The sequence below is a fragment of the Macaca nemestrina genome, chromosome 11, assembly GCF_043159975.1.
Source record: "Macaca nemestrina isolate mMacNem1 chromosome 11, mMacNem.hap1, whole genome shotgun sequence".
Lineage (NCBI taxonomy): Eukaryota > Metazoa > Chordata > Mammalia > Primates > Cercopithecidae > Macaca > Macaca nemestrina.
In genome coordinates, this window is record NC_092135.1 from 125624899 (window position 1) to 125641940 (window position 17042).

Sequence of the window (17042 nt, forward strand, 5' to 3'; positions counted from 1 at the left end):
GCTGGAGTTCAGTGGCACATTCTTGGCTCAGTGCAACCTCTGCCTCCCAGGTTCAAGTGATTCTCTGCCTCAGCCTCCCGAGTAGCTGGGATTACAGGCGCCCACCACCATGCCCAGCTAATTTTTGTTTTTTTAGTGGAGACAGAGTTTCTGTTTCACCATCTTGGCCAGGCTGGTCTTGAACTGACCTCATGATCCACCCGCCTTGGCCTTCCAAAGTGCTGGGATTACAGGCGTGAGCCACTGCCTCCAGCCTGTAATATGTTTTTGAGTATAAGTGTACTAGCTATTTTAAGTCATTGCCTGCTTATTCTAAAATCTTTATCATTGCAGAATCTGTTGCTGATTGATTTTTCTTTTGATTATGGGTTGTAATTTCCTGTTTTTTTGTATATGTAGTGCCTCTGGATTCTGTTTTGTTCCTTCAGAAACTATTGGTTTTGTTAAATTGTTTTGTTTTTTACTTCAGCAAATTCTGCTTCTCCCATGGTGAGTGCCAGCTGAAATCTCTGCTCAGTTCTTTATTTGAACTGTTAGAAGTCAGCCCCATGCACACATAGGTTAGGAGTGAGCCAGAGACTTGGGAAGAGTTGATACATAAGTTTTGTGGTACCTATTTTCTTTCTAGCCATCTCTCTTCTGGGATTTACCCCTCACTTTCCAGTTGCTGTGGCTGTGGTGAAACTCTTGTCTTCTTGTACTTTAAGCTTTAAGACTTGTGTATTTCTGTTTGAGTTTTAGCAGCCCTGCATGACTGCTTTTAAGTGATGATCCTTAAAAAAAAAAAAAAAAAAAAAGCACATAAGCACATACCTAGTACTGTTTCTTTCCTCTTCAGCTTATTTGTGGTTGCCCTTTAGTGTTTTTATAAACTTTGTCCAGAGTTGATAGTTGTTACCTGCTGGAGAGTTGGGGTTTTAACATGAGCCTTTTTGTCACTACTGGAAGGAATCTACACTGCTTGCCCTTTAAGTCTTTTTTCATCCTCTAAGTTTCCTCTCCAGTAACTCATTCTTATTCTCTGCCCTCCTGCTAACCAAGTCACTTATTCCACCTACTGGATTTTGCTAATGCCATCCACATAGTGTTAGCGTTCCTCTGTTCTCCCAGTTACCTGTAAACCGGTGGTTGGTTGGTAGCGGTTTCTTAAGATTCAGGCTTAATTTCAGGAACGGGAAAGATCCACTATTTCATAGGTTGTGTGGTGTGTTCTTTTATCAAGAACCACTTTAAAAGTTTTAATTTTTGGCCATGTTAGCAGCTAATGCTCAGTGCGTACATCCATTAATTAGGAATTGTAAAATGGTGATATTCTAACTCAGTAGTTTTCCAAGTACAGTTTGGGACTTGTAGGGGATCCTTGAGACCTTTTCAGAGGTTCTTTACAGTTAAAAAAAAAAAAAAAAGAAATAAGTTTAATAGTACTGAGACTCAGTTTGCTGTTTTTTTACTTCTGTTTTCATGGGTATACAGAGTTTTTCCAGAAGCTACATAACATAAAAATGCAGAAGCAGATGAGAAATCAGCTGCTACCTAACAAGGCATTAATGAAGTTTACAAAAATTACAACGGTAATCCCAGCACTTTGGGAGGCCGAGGTGAGTGGATCCACAAGGTCAGGAGATCGAGACCATCCTGGCTAGCACGGTGAAACCCCGTCTCTACTAAAAATACAAACAAATTAGCCGGGCGTGGCACGCCCTGTAGTCCCAGCTACTTCGGAGGCCAAGGCAGGAGAATGGCGTGAACCCAGGACTCCAGCGAGACTCCATCTCAAAAAAATAAAATAAAAACAGTACCTTTTCACTAATTTTTTTGTTTTGGGAAAAAATAGCCGTTTTTATAAATAGATTACTTACATTAAGATGCAATAGTCTTATTCTTCTTTAAGAACATTACAACTATTTATAAATATCAGTAGATATGGTGCACCACCATTTGTGGTCTTCAATATCGAACTCTTTAAAATAGTTTCATAACATTTCCAGCATCTACCAATTAGATGTTTTTTAATTACTATGAATTTATTTATTTGATATGTTTCACTCAAATTCAGTTATTCTTACTGATGCCCAAATTTTCCTCTCTTTAGATAATCTGTTTTTGAAACCAATTTAAAACTTCTGCAAATCTTGTTTTTACGTAGAAGAGCTTTGCCTGAATGTTCCTTTTTTTTTTTTAAACCTGTGAGCCACCGGTATATTCAGAAATGTTGAAAGAAAACTGTTTCTTCCCCACCTCTTGTTTTATTTACATAGAATATGGTACAAATGCGGTTTACTTCAGAGGCTTGCTTTGAATTTGGGCTAGCTTCTTTCTGTTCCTTGGCCAATGACTACATTCCAAACCTGGGTCAGCTGCCTCACAAATGCATGCCTCCAGTCACCAGGACAACAAGACAATAGAGTGTCAGTACAAATAGGTCACTATCATTGAGTCCTAAATTGAACTAAATAATAGATGAGTATATTTGTGTTAAGAGGTGGCTAGTATTGATGATATCCTTAAACCATAGATAATCCACAAACAATTCTTCATATCAGGACAAAATAAAATACAAAGTTATGTTCTTAATCATTTCTGAAGGTTATATGACCAAACAGGCTGGCCCTCTTCTGCTACTCCTTTGCTAAACTCCTTGTTTGTTCCAGGTGTATTCTGGAAAATGTAAAAATATGTAAAGCTTATTCTGTGTGTACGTCTGTATGTGAGGGAGGAAGGCAAGAACACACCTTTGGTTAATTTTTCCTCTGCAACCTTGCTTATCAGATTCATAGTATCTTTGGGAGTGAGAATGCTTTGCTTTAAGAGGCGTCACAAAATAAGTTTAGAACAATTGGAATGGAAGCACTGTTGGGATTTTTTTTCTTTTTAGGAAATAATTCTAAAGCTCATCCAAAAGAACAAAAAAGTAAAATTAGTTGGGAATAATTATTTACTGTTTGTAAAACAGTAAATAGACAATGTAAATGTAAAACAAATAGTAAATAGGATTTGTCCTATTAAATACTAAGTTTATCTCTGTCTTTTATGTACACAGTAATTTGTGATATAAACTTGCAATAATTACAGCAACCTGAAACTAGTGTTAGGATAGGCACAGATCTGTATATTAGATACTGAGATATACTTAACCTTCTTATATTATAAATGTGAATGATCTTGTAAAACAAATGAATTTCAGCATTCGTTGTGGAAGTTGGTTATTCAATAAATGGAAAATTAACTAGAATGTTACCTGACATGATACACCAAAATTTCAGAAAAATTTTAGCATTAAAATTTAAGTCATAAACGAAGCCATAAACATGTAGAAAATAGTCTCAAAAGGTCTACCTGCAAAATGTTTATTAATCCCAAGGGGGACAAACAGTGACTTTAAAATGGATAAAGATACATTTTAACCAAATAATCCAAGTATACACCAGTACTGGGACAAATTGATGTTGTGTGTCTTTCTTGATAATGATGCACTGGGAAGGACATGTCACTTATGTAGTATCTTCCCCAAAATACATAACATTAATTTAATCATGAGGAAGCCCAAAGTAAGGGACATACCACCAAACAGCTGGCCTGTACTCTTCAAAGATGTCATAGTCGTGAAAGACAGAAAGAGTAAAGAATGTTCCAGGTTAAAAGAGACAAGACAGTTAATGGATTCTGGACAAGGAAAACCTTTTCTTTTTACTATAAAGGCCATTATTAAGATTACTGACTAATCTGTAGATCAGATAATATAAAATATTAATGTCTTGGCTTTGATCGTTGTGCTATGGTTATGTAAAAGAATGTACTTATTTTTAGAAAATACACATTTAGGGGTAAAAGGCTTGTTATGTCACCAATTTAAATGGTTACAAAAATTCTTTTTCTCAGAAGGATAAAGCAAATGTTACCATTGGAGACTTGGTAAAGGGTATGTGGGATGTGTTTCTATTATCAACTTTTCTGTAAAATAAATTATTTTGTAATTAAAAAAAAACACCAAATTGTAATGTTTAAGGACACGGCGGGGGCGTGGGTAATAGTAAAACACTAAGAGTGATTACTATAGAAAATACAGCCAAATAGCCAACTACATATTTAGCATTTGAATGCAGAAGGACTTTATAGACTAAAAGCAATGGAAGAAGTCACAAAGTAAAAACTGATACATTTAGCTAGATAAAACAAGGAAACTCGTGGAAGGCAGGGTAAATAAAATTAAAAGGCAGAGCCATTGTTCTGTGCCAGGCACCATACCATACAGGGTAATTTACTTACGTTATCTTAGTTTGAGAGAGTTGGGCAGATGATAATTTTCCTTGAAACTGCTATGACTTGACTAATTATAAGTCTTAAATTTATAAATCTCTTTGTAATTTACAAAGCATATTCATAAATAACCTGTGTGTTGAGGGGGTAGGGAGGGGTGCGTACCATACTCATTTCCTTACTGAAAGAAGAAAAGGCTTATTGCCCTGAGAAAACCACGAAACACAGCACCACACATCCACACACACACATCCACACCCCTGATTGTACCAGGGATGGACACCTAACCCTGAGGCTAGTGACTTATCAGGTCCTGTTTCTTCGTTCACAGAGGCTGTATTCAAACAATTAGTCATCTGAACTGAAAAATTGTATGTAGTGGGCTCTGTACAGGCTAACAAGTAAACAAACAAAAAGTTGTACTTAGAGAAGCAAGAGTGGGGAGAAGACATAATATGAGAAGCAAAATGATAAACTATGTCTTGGTGGAGGGGTCGGTTGAGAGGGGGCTTAGGAGATAGGCACTCAGACTGCCCAGGTCCCAGATGGTTTCCTGTTTGCATTTCTGGTTCCCATGAAGTATTTGTTTTATTTTGGTGGAGTGCTTTGGTGTATGCTGTCTGCAAGTCTGTTTTTCTCTAAGCTAGTATAGCTGGGTTTTGATTCTTTTCATCCTATCTGGAACACAGTTCTGATGTTAGAGACCTTAAGTGAAATAAGGTATGGGTATGTGAGTTGTGTGTGAAGTGAGATAAGGTATGGGTTTGTGAGTTGTGTGTGCTGCCCTTTACTAAGTCCTTACAGTAGATGTCTGAATTAGAGTTGTTGCTCTCCTTCACAATGCAGATACTTGCAAGTAAGTTTTCTTACTATCCATTGCATTTTATTTCTCTCTAGTATTCTAAATATTTGCTTCTTTCTTTCCTTTGTGAGATTTCCTAATCCCTTTCCAAATGTTTTATCATTTCTGTTTCTTTGTACTTAGTAGTTATTTAGAAAACAAGTGTTAAATTCCTATTAATCTTTCACCAAAACTTACTCTGGTACTTTTTCTCCTGTATTATCAAGTGAATCAGTATGTATAATAAATTGCTGTTGGGAAATTCTTCCTCCAGGGAAAAATTTTTGCCCACCTCTCTATGTTATTCCCTGTGCACATTCTAATACCTGTCTCTGAAACAGGTTTTTATTATCCTATTTAAATTGTTACTAGTCTTGGATGCTGGGATGGTAGCATAGTCCATGGTTACAGGTATGTTCGGGGTTGCCAAACTTTTTCTATGAAGAGTCAGATAGTAAATATTTTAGGCTTTATGGGTGCCATAAGATCTTTGTTGCAATTAATGCTGATGTTGTAGCTGTAAGTAGTCATAGACAAAAGGTAAGCAAGTGGTTGTGACTGTGTTCTAAGAAGATTTTTGTCTATACAAATAGGCCCCAGATTTAGCCCAGTTTGCTGATCCCTGGCTATATATGATGTGAGAATTTGGATCAGTGATTTTATTATTTCTACCTAAATAAGTTGGGGAACTAAATGTTCTAGGTCAGTGTGTATATTTTAGATGGAACAAAAGAAAAAAGATAATTTCTATTGTGCATACATTTGAGGGCTGTTAAGAAAGTTGCTTTCACTCATACACCAGGAATTAAGTGCTTACTGTGTGTCAGGTACCGAGCATACAAATAGTGTTGAATCAGAGAGGAGGTTCCTGCCTTATGAAATTTGCATTTCAAAATTATGAGATAAAGGTTGTGAAAATAATGTGAGAGTGTGTATCTGTGATTTGGTACAGGGATTATTGTCCCTTTGGATTGGGTGGTTAGGGAAGACTTTCTGAGGAAGCCAGTGGGCTGGAAAGAGTTTAAAATTAGTTTGGAGGGCTAATCAGGGGTCACATTCTGTTGAGCCTAATAGGCTGTGATGAAGAATTTGAATTTTACGTTAAGGAAGCTGTTATAAGGTAGTTTGTGCTTAAATAAATTATTTTTAAAGAAACCCTAGGACAAAATAAACAAGTTGGATTTGATATCTCGTAAGTCCAATACTTCCTTACCTGTCAATTTATGTGGCTGTTTTACAAAGGCACTTTGTCTCAGAGATCTCACATACAGCTTGTGTGCGCCTATTTTTAGTTAGTTACTGAGTTGCATAAGTTCTAATTCTTGCCAGCACATTTTATAAAACCAAATGTTAAGATAGGATATACCATAAAGTTCCTAAAAAAGGTATATGTAAATGCAAAACCATCAGTTTCTCTTGCATAAAGCACATGCGGATAGTGTTTTTGTTTGTGCAGGCATCATTCAGTTTATGTATTGTTTAGAGATATGTCACTGAGAAATACAAATCAGCTGGTGGTCTAGAAATATAGTCAAAGTAATGTAGGCTGGATCAGTGTAGGAAATGTTAACAATATACTTAACATTAATAATGTACTTGTTTTTCCAGTATTTTACTTGAGTCATGGCATATATTTGAGATGATTTCTCTGAGTATGGACTTTTTCTCCCTCGTTTCTTCCTTTTAGGGCAAAATAATATGTTGGTGATAGAATTTTGTATAGGTCCATGGTACCTGTCTAGAGAGCTTCTAATGGTATTTTCTGTTTGTTAATATTTATTTTTGTTCAGTTTTTCTGCCCCATTCCAAAAAGTGGATATTGATTACTTGTTCCTCAAATTTTCAGTTGTTAAACTATTCTGTTATTTGTTCCTGTGTTTTATGGGTGGTATTATTAAGTGCTGTGATTATATCTTATATCCAGAAGGAGGCAGGATTACTTAGAGGATTGCTCCATCTCTACTAAGTAGAGAAAGGACAGAAAAGAAAGTATGAAATCTTGTTGGATGTATGTAGATTGGCTGAGTGAAAAAAAGATTCTTTAAATTTCAGATCCTCTGTCCTTTCCTTATTCTTATATCTTTCTATATGGAGGTTACAAGCAGAGTCATGCCATGTGGTTTATTCTTTTTATCTTTTTTGTGAAAATAAGGTTTTCTCCAAATAAAGGTGAATATCCATTTCAACAAGTTTCCACTCCAATTTGCTGTCCCCCTCAAGGATTACTGATATAACACTGTTTCTTACCTTTCCTTTTATATATGAGTAATTGGGAATGAGTATGAAGGTTTCCTATTTCTGGTATTCATAACTGAGTTTGTTAAATTGCTAGCCCTGTATATATTTATTATCATGATTTGGCTGCTGTGCTGGATACCTGCTATCTGCACTTCTCACTCTGGTCTTTTCCTTGCTCTGGCTCCAAGCAGCTGGTCTGTCTGGATATACAAATCGGCTTCTTGTCACTGGTTTCTAGTTGGGTTCAGCTGGTGGGGAACATTTTATTTTCCTGACTTCTTCCTGTGGGATTTCTGCAGCCTGGCTGCATCCTTCCATTAAAGTTTGCAGTTCCTATCAGGGCTGATAGTTCCTGTCAGGCAGCTGACATTTTTCTTTCCTCCCCTGCTTTATGCCAACGGGTAGTGGTAGGCCCTGCTGTTACTAACCCTGGGAGGATATAACACTCTCACTTGTGATTCCTTACAACCCACCTATGCTTCGTAATAGTCTCCTTATTAAACTTCCTTCAAATTATCCAAATTGACCGTGCCGTCTGTTTCTATGGTAACTGACTGATAAAATATGCTTTAATATTTTAGATTCTGTCAGTGGCTATTATGATTCCAATTATAGAGTGGATTAGGACTATTAAGGGAAAAAATTAACAATTTTATGAATTTATTCTGTTGTCTGGTGTGATTTTATTTTTAGTTCTTCCATAAGATCTGGCTTTGAGTATTACCAGTTTATTGAACACTTAATATGGCCCAGCCTATTGTTTGAAGCATTATGGGAAATCCAAAAGTAAATGAGACACATGCTCCATGATTCTACTACTAGGCAGTTTGGAATGAGTTTCCTGTGAGAGCTACAAAATGCTAGAAGTTCAGAGGAGGGAGATTGCTCTGTCAAGACCGCTTTGATTGTGTCTGCGGCAGGAATGAAGGGAGATCTACAATTTCCTGTATTTTCCTGGTAAGACCACCCTTCCCAGTCGTTGCTTATCTCATCACTCCATAGTCCATCACTGCAAAACACTTAAAGAGGCTAGACCCAAAAGTAATATAACTAATATGATTTTTTTTTTTTTTTTTTTGAGGCAGTCTTGCTCTGTCACCCAGGCTGGAGTACAGTGGCGCGATCTCAGCTCACTGCAGCTTCCGTCTCCCAGGTTCAAGCAGTTCTTCTGCCTCAGCCTCCTGAGTAGCTGGAATTACAGGTGCATGCCACCACACCCGGCTAATTTTTTTTGTATGTTCTTAGTAGAGACGGGGTTTCACCATTTTGGCCAGGCTGGTCTTTACCTACTGACCCCCCAAAGCGCTGGGATTATGGGTGTGAGCCACTGTGCCTGGCCAAACTAATGCTATTTAAAGTTTATATACCTGTTCTCGGTACAAAACATATATTAATTTATTTAACTCTCTACGCCTCCCTATGAAATAGGTTCTATTATTATTTGCATTTTATAAATAAAGAACAGTTACTTTGCTCAAGTCAAATAGTAGCAAACAGAGTTGGAATTCAAACTCATGCAGTCTGATTCCCTTGTCCAAGCTCATTAACTACCATAACCACCACATTATTCTATAATTAGAATTGATTATTCACCTCCCCAAAAAGAGACCATCAAAACTAATTCCGTTGTTCCATATAATTCCTTGTTTTAGGTGTCATTCTTGCTCCTCAGTGCTGTTTTTAGCCCCTCACCCCCACTTTTCATGTCAATAGATTTTATCACTTGCTGCATCTTCTTGTTGCAATCATACCAGTCAGTCTTCCTTATTCAGTATTTATTTATTTATTTAGAGACAGGATCTCACTCTGACACCCAGAATGGAGTAGAGTGGTATGATCAAGGGTGACTGCAACCTCTACTTTCCAGGCTCAGGTGATTCTCTCACCTCAGCCTCCCTAGTAGCTGGGACTACAGGTACACCACCATGCTCAGCGAATTTTTGTATTTTTTGTAGAGACTGAGTTTTGCCATGTTGCTCAGGCTGGTCTTGAACTCCTGGGCTCAAGCAGTCCATCCGTTTTGGCCTCCCAAAGTGCTGGGATTACAGGTGTGAGCCATCGTACCCAGCCCCCTCATTCATTTTAAATACTGTTTTTATTCCCGCGAGTGTTAATCATTTTGGCAGTTCCAGTATCCACATAGATATCTACATGGCCTCCTGAATTCCTTGACCTCCAGTGATCCTCCATACTACTTTAGACCTTTTATTGATTGTTAACTGTATCACCTTCCAGATTTCAGTTTAAAGCATCCAGTTCTCTGACCACCACTGATTCTCTCTTTCCGGCTTACTCCCTCTAATACTGGAGCCACAGCAATTTTGGGACAGTCATCAGCACCTCTGTTCCTTCATTTCACTAAATCCCTTTGTTATCCATCTTCCTCATGATGTCTTTATTTTTCTTAGCTTAGATTCCATGGTCTGTTAATATAATCATCTTTTTCCACCCTCAGTCCTGTTCTGCTCGATCAACCCAATATTCTACCTACTTTTACCTAAATAACCAGATAAAGCTGGAGAAAAACACAGCCTTCTGACTACTTTCACTTTAGATATTGATGGCCACAAGTCTTCAGTGCTTCCTAGTCAATTCATTCTCTCCCATTTTTCCCAACCTTGAAACCCCCTTTTTTCAATTGATGGTGTTTATTTTACTAAAAAACCAAAACAAGCAGAAAAGAGACTTTATCGGCAAGTCTAGATGCCTGAAATAGCAATGTTAGTAGAATGTTGGGAGCAAAACGCAACCTTTCAGGGACTAAACTATGAGTAGGTCATAAGGAGTTAGAGATTGATGCTTTCCCGGATGTGCCACTGAAACACTGTCTGTGTTAAATGAATCTTGCCCCATAATAGGTTTACTGGCTGTATTTGGGAAATGCTGAAAGCTATGTATAGTTTGAATCTCTGTTTCCCTCTGTCTCTGATGTGCTGATACAGAAGCAAGGAAAGTTGAATAAAATTACAGGTAGAAAGTAAGTTTCCATCTGCTGGCCTAGATGTTACTAAAGCATTGGTTTTCAAACTTTCACCCACTTCAGAATAACCTGGAGGACTTGATAAAACAGATTGCTGGGTTCTACCTAGAGGGACTGAATTCACATGTCTTGGGTGGCTCCTGAAAATGTGCATTTCCAACAAGTTCTTAGTTGACACTGATGCTGCTTGCTGATTTACGGAATTGGGAATCATATATTGAGAGTTACTTCATTTAAGTAAGAATTCAACTGCCAAGAGCGTCAAGAATGGTTAGGATTTTGATCTATACATATAGGAAATAGCTGCTATGGGGCAATATAATGGAAAATTAGAGCTGATTAATAACTTTGAGGGACTTTGACAGTGAGACGGTTTGAATTTATAGGGGACTCAAGCAGCTATTTTTAATGACTTTTTCTCCAGCAATGTGACCTTTCAGAGAGCAGGAACAGAACCACAGCAGTTAGTATATACAATTTTGAGGGAATCCTACAGGCTACTTATGTCAAATATTTTATCATCAAGCCACTCCATCTTTGCTTTGCATTACCATTATGAGTGCCAAGATGGCAGCTGTATGATCTGTCTGCCCTTAGCCCATCTGCTTCATTTTATTTATTTGTATGCTTATTATTTATTCATTTATTGATTTTAATTTTAAAAAGTTGTATATGGCAGAGGCTTTGCAATGTAGAGAATAAAGTGTCCATCAAGTACAGTCAATAGTTTCATGGCTTTGGGTAAATAACTACCCTGTCTCTTGTTTTCTCATTTGGGAAGTTTTAAAATAGAAGAATGAGAAACGGGCCTCCCTTTATGAATGTAACTGATAAATCTTTAAAAATCTTAAAGAATTACATTTTAGGAGAATCATTAGTTAGGTTTCTGCCTGAGGAGAGTCCCATGTAGTTCTTTTAACTGGCTAAATATTATTGGACAAGCTGGGTCTCTTAAAGGTTTGTAGTATTTCTGGCAGTAAGTTGCACTACTATTCCTGGGTGTCTGTACTTCTGAGGCGTTGCCAGTGAAATGTTTTCATAATGGATTGTGCCTTACTGTAGTCCTCACTCTTGTCAACTGTCACTTCCTAAATGACTTTATACTCTCTGTACTGAGCCTGGAATAGGAAGGAACCACAAGAAATATTTGTATAGACAGACAGACACGGAGTCTCGCTCTGTTGCCAGTCTGGAATGCAGTGGTGCGATCTCGGCTCACTGCAACCTCTGACTCCCGGGTTCAAGCAATTCTCCTGCTTCAGCCTCTGGGATTATAGGCACGTGCCACCATGCCCAGCTAATTTTTTTTTTTTTTTAATTTTTAGTGGAGATGGGGTTTCACCATGTTGGCCAGGATGGTCTCGATCTCCTGACCTCATGATCCGCCCGCCTTAGCCTCCCATAGTGCTGGGATTACAGGCGTGAGCCACCACGCTTGGCCTACAAGAAATATTTTGAAACACACTTGGGGACATGATAGGAGAGGAGAAGGGCAAGCCCTTTTTCCTGTCCTTTCTCTTACTGATTCTGTACCCAGTTCAGTGAGCAGGTAAGATTGAGAAGTATGCTTTTCCTTCCCTGATTTCTTAAATATTTGTCAGCGTTTTTGAAACCAGATACCATGTTCTTTTCTTAGTGTCATAATTGCTTATTCTTTAAAATAATATAATTTTGGAAACTCGTTGACTTGTTCTTGATAATTTTGCTGAGGAATAATTGATAACTTTTGGATATTTAAATTGATAACATGTACATACTTAAAGTGTACAATTTGATGAGTTTTGACATTTGTATATACTGTGAAACCACTACCACAATAACAAGATAGTATATATTTTTATTGTGCAACCCTTTGCAATGAATCCACTGGTCTGCTTTTCTTCGCTGTAGACTGGTTTACATTGAAAATTTAAGTGAATGGAAATATGCAGTATATACGTTTTGGTGGGGATGGTGCACAGGTTTCTTTCAGCATAATCTTGAGGTTTTTTCGTGTTTCTCGTATTAATGGTTTTCTCCTTTTAATTGCTGAATAATATTCTTCTTTGGCTGTTCTCCCATTTGTTTGTTTATTCACTTGTTTATGGACAATTGGATTATTTCCAGTTTGGGTAAAGCTGCTATAAATATTTATGTACAGTTTGAGTGTGGAAAAGTGCTTTTATTTTTCTTGAATAAATGCCTAAAAGTAGAATGGCTACGTCATATGCCAGGTCTGTGTTTAACTCTTGAGAAACTGCCAAATGTTTTCCAAAGTGCTTATACCATTTTACATTCTAAAGAGTTCCGGTTGTTCCACATTGTTACCAACACATGGTGTGGTCACACTTTGTTTTCAGCTTTTCTAGTAGTATCTATGCATGTCTATCTTGTGGAGTCTCAGTGTCTTTTTTTTTTTTTTTAAAAAGATGGAGTTTTGCTCTTGTCGCCCAGGCCAGAGTGCAGTGATCTCCACTCACTGCAACCTCCCCATCCTGGGTTCAAGTGATTCTCCTGACTCAGCCTCCCTAGTAGCTGGGATTACAGGCATGTGCCACTACTTAGTGGCCTGGCTAATTTTTTTGTATTTTTAGTAGAGATGGGGTTTCGCCATTTTGGCCAGGCTAATCCCGAACTTGTGACCTCAGGTGATCCGCTCGCCTCGGCCTCCCAAAGTTCTGGGATTACAGGTATGAGCCACCGCACCCGGCCTCAGTGTCATTTTAATTTGCATTTTATACATGACTGATGATAGTGGGCTGCTAATATCTTTGGTGAAGTGTTTGTTCAGACTTTTTGCCCCCTCTTTAAACAAGTGTTGGCTGGGCGTGGTGGCTCACTCCTGTAAACCCAGCACTTTGGGAGGCTGAGGCGGGTGGATTGCTTGAGCTCATGAGTTCAAGAGCAGCCTGGGCAACATGGTGAAACACTGTCTCTTCAAAAAATACAAAAAATTAGCCACCTGTGGTGCTGCACTCCTGTAGTCCCAGCTTACTTAGGAGGCTGAGGTGGGAGGATAGCTTGAGCCTGGGAGGCGGAGGTTGCAATAAGCTGAGATTGCGCCACTGCACTCCATTCTGTGCTGTAGAGACAGATCTTTTCTCAAAAACAAACAAAAACCGAAACAAGCGTTGGGTTATCTGTCTTTTATAATTGAGGTATGGGAGTTCTTTATATATTCCAGTTTCAAGTTCTTACACATTTTGCAAATACTTTTTATCAGTTGTTATCTTGATTTTTGTGTTTTTTAAGTTTTTTGAAGAATAGTTTTTTATTTTGATGAAGTCTGTCAGTTTTTCTGTTTATAGTTCTTTTTGTGCTGTTTCATTTCATTTCTCTTTTGGTTTTTCTGGAAGTTAAATTTCTCAGATTCTCATTTTTTAGCTATCAGACAAAAAATGCATAGGAGACAACTATAAAGCTAATAGTGTGTTTGCCTTACGTTTGTGTTTATTGTTACAGTTTTACGGTAAATTGTTTATGATTCTGGTATTTTTGCTTGTTCTTTTTGGTTTGTTAGACTTGCTAACGGGCCTGTAAAATTGCTATTGGTTCGTTCCTTTGTTTTGTGAGTAAGGGAACAGAGATTTACACAGGTTACATGACTTTGCTAATGGTGAAGTTTATGATTATGCCAAGACTGAAAAGACCCCAGGTCCTCTCAAATCCCATTTCACTGTTCATTTCCCCTTTTTAATGATTTTGTTGCTAAAATTTTACTGCATACTGCAACATATTAAAAAGTAATTTAGTTCCTTTATTTCTGTTTATTAGTGTCCTCATTGAAAGCATATTATTACAATTATTATGTAGATTAGCTTCCTGAAAGAATCACAATATCCCCTTAAAATTTCATTAAGTGAAGATGTTGAATTTAACATATATTTTTTTGATTCTTTCCAAAGGTCTGTAAACAGATTTGGCTAGGATTATTTGATGATAGATCTTCAGCAATTCCAGACTTCAGGGATCCACAAAAAGTGAAAGAGTTTCTACAAGAAAAATATGAAAAGAAAAGATGGTGAGTGAAGAGTTGTATGTAGACTAAAGCCTCCCCAAATCACATGTTAACTATGGGTAAGGTTAGTCTGACACAATGAAGGATAAAAGACAGACAGTGAGAGCTTAGATAGGTATATAATTCATTATCCCTTGGCTTTTTGTTGGTTTGGTTTCCGAAAACCTTTACTTCTACTTTATCTTAACTCATCTGTTCCTGGCAGCAGCCTTTTTGTTATAATAATTACCAGGAAAGTTAGGTATTCTTCCTTCTAATCATTCCCTATCGCTGTTAGCTTCTTTAAATATGTTTTGCCCTACAAAGCCTCTATTCTTAAAAACCATTAATTTAGCAAGTATTTACTGAGTCATATCTTTTTTAAATTTATTGAGTAACATCTTCTATATACTAGGCACTATGCTAAATAAAGCTCTGGTGTGGTAGTCCATCTACCTAATTGTCTGTTGTAGCCTTTGCTCAAAATATTTTTTCTTTCCACCTAAGAAATCAGTTTACTTTCTGGTTAAGAAGGGAGCATTTACTTTTGCCTAACTAAATCTATCAGATGTTAATTTTTAAAAATTAATTCCAACAGGTTGTACATATAGCTAGTAAGCCCCTTCCAATGGAATAGGGACTATATCCATAAAGCTAGTGTTCAGCTACTCAGGGCTCTGCATTTTTAGCTATATGAGCACAATTTAAGTATAGTCACTAAGACTCGTTAACTATGAACTCTTTTGGTTGTTTCTTTAATAGTATTGAATAGTGGATATTTTCATCTTGGGAGGTTAGAAAGATGGGGCAGGGAATCAAAATAGAGGCAATAAATAATGGGGAAGTAACGAACTTCTTGTTTGCTTGAGGAGCTGTGTTTCAACCCAAGAGAATATGTTCAGAGCCTGTTTTGGTCCTGAGGGAACATTTGCTGTGGCTTACAGCAGAGGTCTTTACCTTTATTCAGGAGCACATTAGCTCTGACTTGCATGCTATATCAAAATTTGTATTCTTACTCCTTTCCCAAATAGACTACTTTTTTTCTTTTTTTTTTTTTTTTTGGAGACTGAGTTTTGCTCTTGTTGTCTAGGCTGGAGTGCAATGGCGTGATCTCGGCTCACTGCAACCTCCGCCTCCTGGGTTCAAGCGATTCTCATGCCTCAGCCTCCCAAGTAGCTGGGATTACAGGCACCCACCACCACGCCTGGCTAATTTTTTGTGTTTTTAGTAGAAATGGGATTTCGCCATGTTGGCCAGGCTGGTCTCGAACTCCTGACCTCAGGTGATCCACCTGCCTCAGCCTCCCATAGTGCTGGGACTACAGGTGTGAGCCACCGCACCCTGCCTAAAATAGACTCCTTTTTGCAAGGCAAGATTAATCAGGGCTATATTCAGCTGTACTAGAAGACATCAGGTATGAAAATAGATTAAAATACACCAGTAAAATTTAAGCTCAGGAAAGAAGAAAATATTAGAAGGTGGGTTGAGAGTAAAAATATGGTAACATAAATGATTCTTTTAAAACGAAAGGTATAATTATCCTTTTATCTTTTTGATTCTGAATTTCCTAGACATTCTACCTCATAGGAAAGACTGTTCTCCTTATATAGCCCTAACCTAGTTTTTTCTTTTTTTTCCTCAGCTGTGTTACTTTTACCAATTCAGAAAGAGAGTTTGGTTAGGGATTAGCTTATGGTCAGCTCTAGCTATCAAGAGAAAAGTGAGTGTGAGTAATGGTAGAATTAAAATCATAGATCCTTACCTCCACATTTATAACAGTAATGTATTATTCATTCAAACTGTAATGCAAATACCTAGAAACCTCAAGTAATTACAATTTGTGTTGTTATTTTTTTTTCTTTCCTGAGAAACAGGATAATAAGAGTTATAAAAATAGAGACTTCAAGTGGTGGGACAGGTGACCATCTTTAAGAGGGCCAGGAACAGTATGTTTTTAATCCAGACTCCCGCACACCCGTAACGTATAGCTAGAGAGCAGTGAAGTTGGTTTCTAACATGGAATAAGCACTATCCAGATGCAGCCTCCCTAAAAATACTCACTGTAACTATACTTAAAACAGTGATGCTGTTGTTATCCAAAGGGATTTTGAAATTGTTCTTTTGACCAGTTCTCAAAATCACTTTCTGTGTTATACAAGATTAGTTTCTTTACTTTGTCAAGGCAAGTCTTTTGAACCAGTAACTATCATTTGATTTTATCCTTTGATAAGACTTGGCTATACTCAAGAATTTGTATTAGTAGTATGCTAAATTACGGGAAAGTATAACTTCTTGTATTCATTCTCATATATCTTTTGTGTCTCTCATTTACTTTAAAAAAGCTGGTTGTATTGTTTGTGATTATTATGTGGTTTGGTGACAGTGAACACTTATGTAGTTAATATCTATACCAGGAATTGTTCTCAGTGCTTTACAAATGTTAACTTGTTTAAACCTAGGCAACTCTGTCTCTCCATTTTATAAATGAAAAAAATGGAAGCACAAAGAGTTGAAGTATTAATAGTTTGCCCAAGGTTTCACAGCCATTTGGTGGTAGAGATGGGATTTGAACTCTTGTCTATGGAACAGGTGCTCTTAAGCATAGTTTTCCTTCTTTCCTCACCTACTTCATATGGGGAATAAGAAGGAGGGTAGGACAAAACCCAGAATTACAAAGAGCAAAAGCTCTCACATAATCCCACACCTAGAGGTTAGGATTGCCAGTGTTTGGACATTATTATATCTTTGCT

General features: G+C 37.4%; 1 protein-coding gene across 10 annotated transcripts in view; it reads left to right on the forward strand.

The window, feature by feature from the left end:
- The window catches only part of LOC105473976 (ArfGAP with FG repeats 1), a 90477-nt gene that overhangs the window by 31138 nt on the left and 42297 nt on the right, over positions 1-17042 (forward strand). For all 10 annotated transcript variants that reach the window (XM_011728265.3, XM_011728268.3, XM_011728269.3 and 7 more), the window contains exon 3: positions 14201-14316. In XM_011728265.3, the coding sequence (XP_011726567.1) occupies positions 14201-14316 (116 nt within the window). The remainder of the gene's footprint in view (positions 1-14200; positions 14317-17042) is intronic.